Here is a 13,006-nt window from a genome sequence, read left to right as displayed (position 1 = left end):
CATCCAAGCCAATGGGAGTGTGTGGGGCTCGCCATTTTACACTTCATGTTTTGACGGAGTGGGGCACACATGAAATATGGGAAGTGATATATTTGTCCCTTTCTTCTCTACTTGTGACTGCCCCTTCTAGTCTGTCTAGTGTATATACGACTGCTCTTTTACACAAGAAGGGGCTGTCGCAGTTAAAAAGAGAGAGGGGTGGGGGTCCGAATATATCATTTCCCATATGCCACGAATGCTAGTTTTTTGATATTTATTTATGTGCATAGGAGAAATTATATTGTGGAGGGTCGTGCATGCAGGTGCAGCCCAAACATATAGTGGGGCCCAGATTATTTGGGTAATCCAAACCATTCATTTGTTGGGCCTGGCGTAGATAGGGTGTCTCAAAAAATCTTCTCCATAGGATCATTCTAAACCTTCAATTTATAGTGGTTTAAAATGGATGGCACAGTATGGGAACCTCCATGGATTGGACGGTTAGGATCATCCCATGGAGAAAAATTTCTGGGCAAACCCCATCTACATCAAGGCCCAACAAATGAAGGGTTTGGATTGCCCAAACAATGTGTGCCCCACTGTATTTTTGTAAGGTGAGCGCATGCACGACTGTCCCGCCATCTAAAATCTCATGTAAATAGAATCCGGCACTGCCTTGTTCAGTTGTTCTCCCTCTATTTATCTATTCTGGCATTAAAAGAAGTTAAATTTCTCATAAAGCTATCCACATTTAATAAAAAAGTGTTCAATAGAGTGAGGAGTGGTATTATTAGAATGAAGGGCGCCCTTGGAAAAATCAGCTTCAGGGATTCCCTTACTGGTTGATTTATGAAAAGTCTAACACAATTTCCTCTTTTTAAGGTGCCATCTACTTTTTAAGGCGGCATCAGTCAAGTCCTTTGTTCAACCTGCGGCCTGCGGGTCTCTTTCTTCAAAACATATCCTTCTAAGCTAGTCTTTCCTACCTAACCTTAAGCTCGTTTTCACATGGCGAATCAGCTTGAAGTTTCGGTGGTCATCTTATGGCATTCTTTAAGCTTGGTCATCAAACAGAATGAGAACTGCTGAGCTTGCTTTCTCTGAATAGGTTTAAATCCTGGCTAACTAAGAGATAGAGATAACGAGATAGAGTTGTCCTTTCTCTTCCTGACCTTCTAGGGTCCATTTCGCGGGCCAGCTGTTGCATGAGAGAGCAGCCACATAGGCTCACTTTTCAACGGATTTGTCTTATTCATTTAATTCGTCTGAGGTAGTTGCTTTCTCATTCTACAGCCGGGCTGCAAAATGCCTTTTGGGATGGGGCCTAACAGACTTTCATTGCAGTGGGCATGAGTTGGTAATTAAAGAAATTTTTTTTTTCTCTAGTCCTGAGCACGCCCGCACATCATCTCGTTCTTTTCTCCTTGTGAATCTAATCTTTCTTTTCTTCTTAAACTTGTGGCGGAGGACTCTTAATCTCTGTTCACACACAGTCAGTCTTGGCTCCACCCCAAGATTTCCTTCTTTAGTAGAATCTTGGCTCAAACCTAAGGCTCTGTTTGGTTGCAGGTATTTACCTTGTAGTGGTCTAAGTAGAGGGCGACCCTTGGCGCAACATTCAGGTTGCTCCATTGTGACCTGGTCATGGGTTTGAGTCACGGAAACAGGCTCTCTGCAAAGCAGAGGTAAGGCTGCGTACATCTAGCCAGACTCCGCAATGGCGGGAGCCCCGTGCACTACGCCGCCCTTTTTTTAGTAGTAGTCTAAGTAGTCAGCAGTGAGGAGACAAGAACTTCACTAGTAGAATAGTGGTAAGTGTTTGGTTGTCAACCTTGTATAGTGATAGGGAGTGCCATTACCAATATAAAGAGGGGAGAGAGAGATAGAGATAAAGAGCATCATTCCTTCCACATTAGCAGACATATTAACCAGGAGACATCCCTAGTAGTCTCCATGGATTTCAATGCTATTTGATCCCACTCGACCATATTCAACTTTCTACAAAGTAAAGACTCAAAAGTTCTCAATCACTAAATGCAAATGCCACTTCACTCTCAGGCCAGCATACCTCTCCCGGTTCTCACGTTACCCAAAAGATAAGCGGTACCGATTGCCACCACTCCAAAAATTGCACAATTGCTATAGGAGAACATCATATAAGACAAGAAGGGGGTGTTCCCATAAAAACTGGTGGCACCAATATTAGCCCCCTAAGTAAAAATGGGAAGTTCTGAGCATAAGGGCCACAAGGCCAAACCGGCAAGGCAAGCATACAGTGATCACCACCGTTGATCGAGTGGGCCCCCGACAACAAGAGGAATCAAACGCACCAGGTCAAATGGCTGACTCTCAATTTAAAACAAAATATCTCAGCTTGGGTTTTCTTTTGGTGGGTAAGATGGGATTGAACCTGCGACCTCGAGGTTCATATACAAAGCCTTAACCATTGAGCTACAGACCTAGCCTCATTCCAGCTTGGGTTTCTACTTGTGTTCATAGAAAACACAGAACTTAACAGGCACAGAGAATGGGGGAAAAAAGGCAATCACAGTTGATGAGCTGACTTGCCAGGAGCCTCTGGTGTACCACCAAAATTGTTTTTATTTCCAAATAAGAAGGTTTTAAGTTAATCTCAGTTGCAAATGGTACATTAAGGATAATTTGGAAGCCATTATAAGGAAGATTGAGATAAAACTATTCTACCATCATCTGCTGCATATAAGATCATATGCAAATAATTTTAGGGGTTTTTTTTTTTTTTGAATGGTGATGGGGTAATCATCTGCTGCATCCAAAGAGTCTTGCAGTAACTCTATAAATTAGTCTTCAAACAAAGGGTTTTTCAGAAGAGCGCAGTCACGTCTACACGTAAACTAGACTAGAAAAGGATAAAAGCAAACTGAGAAAAAATCAATCTGAGTTTGTGTTGAGAAGTTGTAGAACTAAAAAAAGCAAACAGTATTAGCCTCTTTCCTATTTATAAATTGCAATTTATTATAATATCATCAAAGTACAGTAGCACTTAGATGTTCTTACTAGTCTTATTGACATCAGATTTTTATAACTTGGACACCATAATCCCCTTCTCTACAAATACTCACTGCAGCTCAAAACAGTTCCACATATGGCATCGATCACATGCTCGGTTTAACATTGAGGCGAGATGCGAGCTTCTGACCCAGAGACTTGTCACACTGTTATTCAATTACGAAATAAATGCATCAGCAAAATTATCATCAAAGCAGATGGCATGAACTTCAGTGTTTAAGAACGAACTTACCGTTCATTAAAAAAAAAAAAAAAAAAAAAACTGAGACTTAGATGAGAACGTGGAAGAGATAAAAGGGGTCGACTTAGTAGTTAAATTACAAACGGTCCAAACTTGTGTTAACACGGGCAAGTGGAACAATTAAAAATTGACCTGTTTGAGCAAAACTAAGACAGACGAGGATTCAATTAAAGGTTAAACCGAGTTGACTAGGGTGAATCCATGATTGACTTCAGGAGTTTTTGAATGGTGATACACTAACATGTATTATATATAATTATGATTAATGACAAATGCACTCATACAAACGCACACAACTAGTGTCGTCATTTTTGCAGTGCGGTAAAATAATATGAGTCCGGTTGAGTATAACTTGTTATATATAATATATTTTCGTTGCGACTAAAAGAAATGCTATATATACCAATACTAGAATAGAACTTGCCCAAGGTAAAAACCAAGTCGACTCTAGTGCCAACGATTGCAGTGGCAGTATTCACCAGTTTGATTTGGGTAATATGTATCCAAGAACAAATGTCAGAGTGAACTGAGGATATGATGCGATCCAACCCTCTTAGCCATTAGATTTGTCTTTTGATAATTTTCTTGCTGGTTGTTTCTATTATGGGAATGTTCGATGCTGCTTTAATGATTTAGAACCTAATTTATGCTCTAAAGTTCCCATAAAAGTGATCTGTGAACCCTAGGCTTGACCATAACAAAGGCAGCAAAGTCTAACCATTGATGATTAGAATATAAGAACTACCATCATTATCATTATTGTTGTTGTTGTCTCACCTGTGACCAATACGAGAGCCAGATGCTGCGGATTTCATGCGTAACCCTTGGATCAGATAATGCTTCCACCCAACGGCAGATAAAACGGTCTTGCCTGTAAAAAAAACAAAGAGAGAGAAAGCCCTAATTAGAATTCAACCACTTTTTCATCCTTGAAAGTAAGAAATTCTACAAGGTAGATCAAACACTTTACCTGTCTGGTGCCCACGAGCGGTATCTCTCTCCAGGCTGCTTGAAATTGTTCTCTTTTTCAATCATGCACTGCATTCACCAAGAGATATGAGTATTAGATGATTAATTACTAGAACATAACTAGAGAGACAATTAAAAACCCAGAGAGAAAAAGAAAGAGGTTGATGATCATTTCATGTAGTATATGATTATAAAATTTCACAATGTGGATGGGTTCAACAAATTTGGAATTTTCAATTTTAGTTCTTAACTGGTGCAAACTACAGCTGTTTTTTTTTTTTTTTTGGCTGCAAAATAATATCCAAACACAGCAATTAAATGGCAAGTGAAATTACATAAGCAAATTTCAAAAAATAATCAGATGACTTCAGACCAATGTTGTACGTCTAGCTAGAGATCTAAATACTGAGTTCAGAGAAACTCACTCTATCACGCCTCCCAGTGAAACTATGGGACGGAATGGGGTACCTCTCGGCATGCCGAACTGGATCGTATCTTGAGGGGAAATAATCCACCTGAAAATTGCTTCATCAGAATAATCCAACAGACTTTAATCGATCCAACACTATCTCTTTACAACGAAAACTAAGAAAGGTTTTAAATACTACACTAAAAATGACAGTACCTCCTCATCCCTGTGCATGAAATTCATAAAACCATCATAGTGATTGTTATGATGAGCACATTTGGGTGCATTAGCGGGAAGTTGCAGATAGTTTGGTCCAAGGCGATGCCTCTGAGTGTCAGCATAGGAGAAAATCCTAGTTTGGAGCAACTTATCATCCGAATAATGAATTCCAGGGACAATAATTGCAGGGCAGAAGGCAAGTTGCTCATTTTCAGCAAAAAAGTTATCGATGTTCTTGTTCAAGACCAAACGCCCAACTGGCTGAAGAGGCAAGATGTCTTCCGGCCATGTTTTTGTAACATCCAACGGATCAAAATCGAACTTATCTTCATGGACAGGATCAATGGTCTGGATGAAAAGTTTCCACTCGGGATAGTTTCCAGCGGCAATCGAATCATAAAGATCCTTAGTAGCATGGCTGTGATTAGCTCCTACAACTGGCACGGCCTCGTCCTCCAACAAACACTTCACCCCACAGGTGGGTTTCCAGTGGAATTTCACATAATGCGCCTTTCCTGCCTTGTTAACTAGTGTATAGGTGTTAACGCCCGATCCATCCATGTGCCTATAGTCCAAAGGGACACCCAAATCATCAAAGAGGAAAGTGAACATGTGCAGGCTCTCTGGATGGTGAGAAAAGAAGTCAAGGATCCTCCAGTTTTCCTGGATGTGGGACTTCGGGTTCGGTTTAAGGGCATGGACCATATCAGGGAACTTCATTCCATCACGGACGAAAAACACTGGGAAATTGTTTCCGACTAGATCGAAATTACCCTGAGGCCAACAAGAAGTAATGGATCAGCCATGTGTGCAAATATAAAAATTTTAATTCCCAATTTAAATTGTAAATGGAAATTGATCTTTTACTGGGAATACTGCATTGTGTTTCCCAGATCAAAAGGAGTGAAGACCGAAAATTCTGAACTAATGCAATATAAAATCTAGCCAAAAGAAAAATTAGATTCAAACAAAGGGTACTGAAAGTAACTATAAAGAAAATTAAAACACAAGCCTTGTTACCTCTCTGGTATAAAACTTCACTGCAAAACCTCGAGGGTCTCTCAAAGTCTCAGGGCTTCCACGCTCATGGATGACAGTGGAAAAGCGGACAATAACCGGGGTCTGGACTCCAGGTGCCCGAAGGAAATCGGCACAACTCAGGTGAGAAATGTCATGGGTGACCTCGAAGAAACCCTTTGCACTAGCTCCCCTGGCATGAACAACACGCTCTGGTATACGCTCCCTATCAAAGTTAGCTAGTTTCTCGATCAAATGATAATCCTCAAGGAGAATCGGTCCTGTTCGAAAAAGATGAGTTTAGTATCTAAATCAATACACAAACAAAACTATCAATGCTCCTATATATTGTTTTGAAAATACCAATGCTCCAATTTGAAAGTACAAGAAAGCATTTTTAAATTCCACAAGAAGGATGCAATTTTCTATTTGCTCCACAAGGCAATGGCCTCCAGAATAAAATCAGAGAACTCATAATAAATATACTCCAACCCAGTGAAGAACTAACATTCAAACAAATTCAACTGTTTCCAAAGATAAACCATATGTTGATAAGAATAACAGAGTCATGCTTGCTCAAGATACAGATGGAGCACTAATATTCTATATTCCTGGTGGCTGCTTTTCGAATAAAATATCAGAGAATATCAATTATTAGAAAATATATCCGTCATCACCACCCCTTACCTTTTATTTCTTTTTCTTCACCCAAGTAGCATTTAATGCTATAAGGCTCGGATAGGAGAAAAAGAGATAAGTGGAGAATATGTCATCACCACCGCATCTTCTTTTTCTTCTCCACAGGTGCACCCAACGCTAAGTCTGAGAGAGAGAGAGAGAGAGAGAGAGAGAGAGAGAGAGAGCTGAGTGGTCTAAAAAAATTATTTTAATGGGATAAATAGGTTTTATTAATTAGAAGTTGTTCAAGCTCTCTGGAAGACGACAATGACAAGAAAAACTGTTGGAGGTATTGCGAGATCATTAACCCGCATCAGTCAAATGAATCCATCATTGGGGCAAGCTACGTATGCTGCATCAGCAGAGGACATCGACCCTTTGCCATTCATTAGAGAAGTAAATCGACGCTAGCATGCAGAATTAAATCGACAAGTCGCAGATTTGTCGACCTATGAGCATCAAAACTTTGTTGAACCCAACAGAGGAACTCGAAGCACACCAAATCTTCATAGATGATTTTTTAGATGCATCTGAGGAAGGAAAAGAAGAGTCCATTACAGGAGGAGAAGAAGATGACGATGATGCATGTGACATTGTACCAGCTAGGGTTATCTCTGCCTAGTACCTTGTGATCAGAAAGCTGGATGAGGGCCCCGTTGAAAACAAATCGGAGATTTTAAAGCTTTTCAGGCCATAATGTGATATTTGGGAGGAGCATGAGCAGGAGCGCAAAGCGGCACAATTGACGCAAATGGATATCTACGACTTTTTTGGTTAGAAACATGTGTACTATATACATGCCTTCCTACGTTGTCAGAATGTTAGTGGTATAAAATATGATTGAGAGCTTGAGATTTGTGGATTTTGACACCTATTTTCTTTTTTATTTTATTTCTCGCCCTTTTTCTATCTTGAACCAACATATAATATTGTAAAGTACGTACTTTGAACAACATTTTCTAAGGACGTAATCTCATATATCTTATATCACTAGAATTTTGTATAAAGTAATAGAAATAAGCATGGTTTAAATTTCCACCTAAACCGACATGAAAAGATCGAGATGTTTCCGTTCGCATCCCCGCCAAAATGCATAGACCAAAATCGCAAGTGTAATAGTGGTATAAGATATTAATATGTATTACATCATTATATTTATATAAATTTCATAAAGAATGTGGTTAATGTATTATGCATAAATATTCATGTGAATAACATGTGAAATTTGGCATATACTAAATTTTCAGACAAGCGTGATAGTGTGGGTGTCTATGCTTTTAAACCATTATAGATGGTGATCTTGCTTAAATGATGGCTTCTAAGTATGTATTTGTTCTTACTCCAGCATTTCCTATAGTTTCATCTTTAAATTCTATCATTTGTATATGTATCCATATGTTTTCTTTATTTTATAGGTTTTCCACTGAAATTTCCTATCAAAACCAAAACGTTTCTGTGTCCGTGGCGACCGAAACCGAAATTTAAAACCTTGGAAATAAGAGATTATAAATTAACAACGTAGGAAGAATATTGGTTCCTAATCTGAGCAATAGGATATAAGAGATTATTAATTTATGGAACATTAATTATGAGAACTCCAACTGTAACTCCATAAAATCAACTAAATATTAAATTTCAAGCGAAAACAATATATGCGACCAATATCAATGCCATAGTTCATCTCAAAAGAATAATCAACTCCAAAAATATTACAGCAGAAATTTAACAGTAACATTCCACTCATGAAAGTTCAAAGATATTCCAGACTGTTGTACATATGTCTTGTATTCTAAGAGTGACTAATCACCTCGGCGGACTAATGTGTGTGACACAGGTTGAATTGTGAGGTTTTGTGAGTTTTCTTGGCCGATAGGAAAGGAGTGTTTTCTAACCTTAAACCGAAATAGTGAAAATCTACCACCGTGGATGCAGGGACGCTGTCAAACCATGTAAATCTTGTGTTCTTGCTGTGTGTGATTGTGTTTCTAGCACCTCTTCTTAGTTGCTTGTTACACATCGTGTTTGATCCTATTTAGAGATATTAGAGATCACTCGGTTTTCTATAAAGTTGAGGATCTATAGAAATCAACCACCAATGGTCAACGAAAAGTCGAAAACTACAATCGACTCAACACCTAATCCATGTTGTATCCATGCCAATACTCTAGGATTCTTTGAGACACTTCTAGATCTCTTTTATCTGTATTTTTTTTTTCTGAATACTACTACCACAACTTTACAATTACCGCATATTTTGAGTTTTACCCATCCTCATAGTAAGTTTCTTAAATGAAAATAAAATATTATATCTACTTAATGTATTAAAATTTTCAATATATTAATTTTTATAACCATATTATTATGTAAAAATATAAAATTTAAGAATTGACTAAAATATTTTCGTTAATCCACGGATCCTTCTTTTTGGGGTTTGCCAAATCCGAATCACGATACCCGTGTCGGATTCCGACGCTCGTGTCCGTACTGATGTAACAAGGGAATTAACAATTCAAAACACACGCCCCATTAAAGGAAAGTTAAATCTACATCAACAAGAAAATTAGTAAATTAATTATTCAAAACACACGCCCCATAAAAGGAAAGCTAAATCTGTATCAACAACAAAATTAGTAATATGTACAGCAAAGAAAAACCTAATTAATTAGGTTGAATACCTCTAGATCCGACCGTTAGCGATGAATTGTTGTTCCAAACAGGCTGACCAGAATTCGTGGTGAAGAAGGGTGAATTGTAAGAGCTTGCAGGACGGAACTACATCAAATAAAATAAAATAGAAAAACAATAAGTACAAAAGTACCTTAAAATACAGAAACCCCTGAATGATAATCGATAAAAGAAGAGTTCAAAAAGTAAAAATTTGGATCAAATATCATAATAAAATAGAGGATGTGAAGAAGAAAAAAGACTGTCAATAAAATCTGATAAGAAAGGGGTAAAAAGAACCCCTAACTAAAAAAATAAGACATATCCAAGAAGACAATCCGGGCAAGAAATTTAATCATAACAAGCAGAGAAATAAAGCACAAGATCAAACCTTTCAAAGAATCTAAGCATCAAAAAAGAAAACCCATCTAGGAAATCTTACATAAAAAGAAAATAAATGAACAAAGACATGAAATTTGATCATAACAAGAATACAAATAAAACCCTAAATCAAACCCTAAATCCACAAAGAGAAATAAAGGCAAAGATCAAACCTTTCAAAAAAACTAAGCATCAAAAAAGAAAACCCATTATGGAATCTTAAAAAAAAAAAAAAAAACTCAAAAAAAGAGAAGATGAAACAGAGAAAAAATATCAATGAAGAAAACCTATCCATAGAATTCAATATCAAAAACAAAACTCAAGCTAATACTTTGATCTAGTAACAAATTAATCTTCAATAAACAATACCCATCAAGGAACTCAAACAAGAGAAAAAAAAAATAGGGAAAAATTTATCAATGAAGAAAACCAATCCATGTATTTCAATATAGAAACCAAAAGAACTCAAGCTAATACTTCCATGCTGTAACAAATTAATCTTCAATAAACAATACCCATCAGGGACATCTTACAATAGAGTTGAAATCAGAGCTAAAAATCATACCTTGTGAGGATCCATGGCCAGAGAGGTAAAGCCCCTTCGATGATAAGAACAAGAAGCGTTTTTCTATATGTAGATTTGTGAAAAGCCCTCAAACCATATATAAACTACTCGGACTCCATCCGACTATTAAATTTTATTTACTATAAAAAAAAAAAGGATTATTTCTGGACTCCAATTTCTCACAAAATTATCGAAAGATTGATTTCTCGTAGTGGTTCGAATTGTCAGTTTCTCTCGCAAATAACCCGGGAAATAATCTACAGTGGGGCCTACTGTAGATGTAGATAAGTGGGTCCACCTTAATCATCTACTGATCATGATCGAATGGTGAAGATGAGCTTGCCAATGTATGTGGCCAAGGAGACAATTATTTGGGTCATTGATCTACTTGGTCCCACCATAAGTAGGCCTCAATTTACATTGCATTGATCAAGAGATTATGATTGTTTGATATAGATGATATCAGCAGCAATTAATTTTAAATATGTGAGAATATATGAAATTCACTAACATATGATGGTTAGGATTGTCTTATCAGTATGAGTGTGGGATCAATAGATGGATAACATGATAGAATTACTCTAAATTACAAACATGGTAGAGTTAAAACTAGCTAATGTAGAAATGGGTCTAAATTACAAACATGATAGAATTATTTTAGGGCAGTGATAAATCGACTCCCCATTGTCTAGCTCTCTCCTCTTTTTCTCTCTCTAACCTAGAGGAGAGAGAAAGACACATGGGGAGTCGATTTATCACTCCCCTTATTTTAAGTGGATATTACTAAAGAAAAATTTTAAAATATTTTATATTTGAGAAAGATATAAATATTTTAATTAAAAATAAATGAAAAAAATATTAGGTTTCATCAAAGAAAAAAATTTAAAAAAAAAAAAATAAAATAAAATTTAATCTAGCTAAACTAAAAATAAGGAGACAGAAAAGACTAGAGGTTTGTGAGGGGCAGAGTGATAAATGGCATATTTTTAGGGGGGGGGGGGGGGGGAATAAACCACTTTGAAGGTAGTTTTTTTTTAATTCTCTCAAAATAGGCATTGTTGGTAAAAAAAATTCTTAAAAGTCAATTTTTTTTTCAAGGTTGCCAAACATGCCCTCAAGATTTTATTTTATTTTTATTTGTTTTTCTTGTAAAATTACTAAAATACCCTTATTTTCTAGTTCAATTTTGGAAAACATTCTAACCATAGTCCAATTTTGCAAGTGGATATCCTCTATTTGTTTGGCCACAATAGGGAAGTCATGGATAATATGCAAGGGCATAATTGTCATTTCAATTCCCTATCAAAATCACCCTAGTTTGGTAATTCCTCATGGTCAATTAGAAGTTGGCGTTAAAAAAGATGTGTAAAAACCTTTTGACGATCCAAACCATTTATCTAGTGGGGCCCTATTGACAATAATCTATGTTCCCAAAATCATCCTAATCAGACGGTTAGGATCGCTCATCTACTTTCGATATTTTCATAATATCGTGTAATAAATTTATCGCGATAATATGGAGCCAAATACGAAACACCGCCCGAGAATATACCGATGACGTGTGAATGCGAAATTGGAAAAATCTCTTGCAAAATTTCTATTTTTTAGGAGAGGAGAGGTTAAGAGAAGGTGAGTCATTGAATGGTTCCTTTACTTCCTTATCCTCTTTTTTGTGATTTTCTATAACTTCCTTCTGAACCACTAACGTCACTCGCTGACGTGGGTGTTTGTAAAGCTGCCACATAGCCAGAATATCCTTGAACCGTGTGCTTCCAGCTAGAAATAGGGTTTGTATTGATTTGGAAGGGTAAGAAGATTATGTTGTGATTTTGTTGGTTTGTGTGTAGGGAGTGTGGTCAGAGTGAGCAGTGTGAAGATTAGAAGGGGACATGAAGAAGTTGAGCCACAATGTTTTCTTCTACAACAATGACCTAGAAAAATCAATAATATAAGGGGAAAAAAAATAAAAATATTCTAGTTTTATTTTATTTTTAATGAAAAATGCTAAAAAGATGGTATTGTTAGGGTTGGACCTGCATGTGCCACGTGATATGATCGGATCCGTTGATTTGGCTGAAGTTCGAAACAACCAATTACTCCATAAGCTTAAGCTGTTCGACTTGGTGTTATTTAATTATTTATACTTCAACACTCACCCTCATGTGTGGCTCTTTTTTTTCTTTCTTTTTTAATATTAAGGAGTTGTTGGGTTTTGAACTTGGCTCTGAAACCATGTGAAACAACCAATTTTTCCAAAAGCTTAAGCTGTTAAAGTTGGCGTCATTTAATCATTTATACCTCAACATAAGATTCTTGGTATAGACCCCGCATCCTTGGAGCCGTCGGAGATTTCAGTGCGTGAAGAACACAAGTGACCACCTGCATCGAATGGTCCTAGCCCTTTTGTCTATTAGGACTTATTTAGGGCTCTACCGATAGAAGTTGAAGTGTTGAATCTTGTAAGACTTGATCTTACGGATGGAATATCTGTTCGGCATGGGACCATGTGGGTCGTCTCATGATGATTCATGGATAGATGGTCTTAATTTCACATACATATCCCTTGTGGGATCCAGTATTGATTCTTAGGGCTCAATCCAAAGTGGGGACGATTGCTCTAGTTAGACTCTATAATGAATGGGTATGTGATTTTTGTTCATTTTTTCATATTTTTGTTCTCTCTTTAATTGATTGGAGAGTGTTATTTTATAGACAAGGGAGTGAAGATATCATTTTCTTCTTCAATAATCTAATTTTGCACTCAGATTAGATATAATTAGTGTAGAATTTGTGAGTTCTAATGTGGATTTTCTAGGCAAGGTTTAAACAATTCATT

At 37.0% G+C, this 13,006-nt stretch overlaps 1 protein-coding gene across 1 annotated transcript; it reads right to left on the bottom strand.

The window, feature by feature from the left end:
• Positions 1-2,922: 2,922 nt before the first annotated feature.
• On the bottom strand, positions 2,923-10,320 carry LOC143886667 (catalase isozyme 1). The gene is made up of 8 exons (XM_077390728.1): positions 10,171-10,320; positions 9,236-9,332; positions 5,886-6,163; positions 4,863-5,639; positions 4,663-4,752; positions 4,239-4,306; positions 4,046-4,139; positions 2,923-3,173 (listed from the first exon to the last, which is right to left on the bottom strand). Exons 1-8 carry the CDS (start codon positions 10,183-10,185, stop codon positions 3,114-3,116), a joined length of 1,479 nt encoding a protein of 492 aa, XP_077246843.1. The 5' UTR covers positions 10,186-10,320; the 3' UTR covers positions 2,923-3,113.
• Between the last annotated feature and the right edge of the window lie 2,686 nt (positions 10,321-13,006).

The sequence above is a fragment of the Tasmannia lanceolata genome, unplaced genomic scaffold (genome assembly GCF_043159265.1).
Source record: "Tasmannia lanceolata isolate RefF3 unplaced genomic scaffold, GAP_Taslan_0.1 ptg000011l, whole genome shotgun sequence".
NCBI classification, from domain to species: Eukaryota; Viridiplantae; Streptophyta; class Magnoliopsida; order Canellales; family Winteraceae; genus Tasmannia; species Tasmannia lanceolata.
Note: the sequence above shows the minus strand (reverse complement) of the source record. Positions and strands in the feature narration are given on the sequence as shown.

Excerpts from the sequence above, each read along its gene's own strand:
- LOC143886667 (XM_077390728.1), bottom strand. Across the intron at positions 4,753-4,862 it reads TCATGCACAGGGATGAGGAG|GTGGATTATTTCCCCTCAAG; the intron begins GTACTGTCATTT and ends AGCAATTTTCAG. Across the intron at positions 3,174-4,045 it reads GGCTCTCGTATTGGTCACAG|TGTGACAAGTCTCTGGGTCA; the intron begins GTGAGACAACAA and ends ATTGAATAACAG.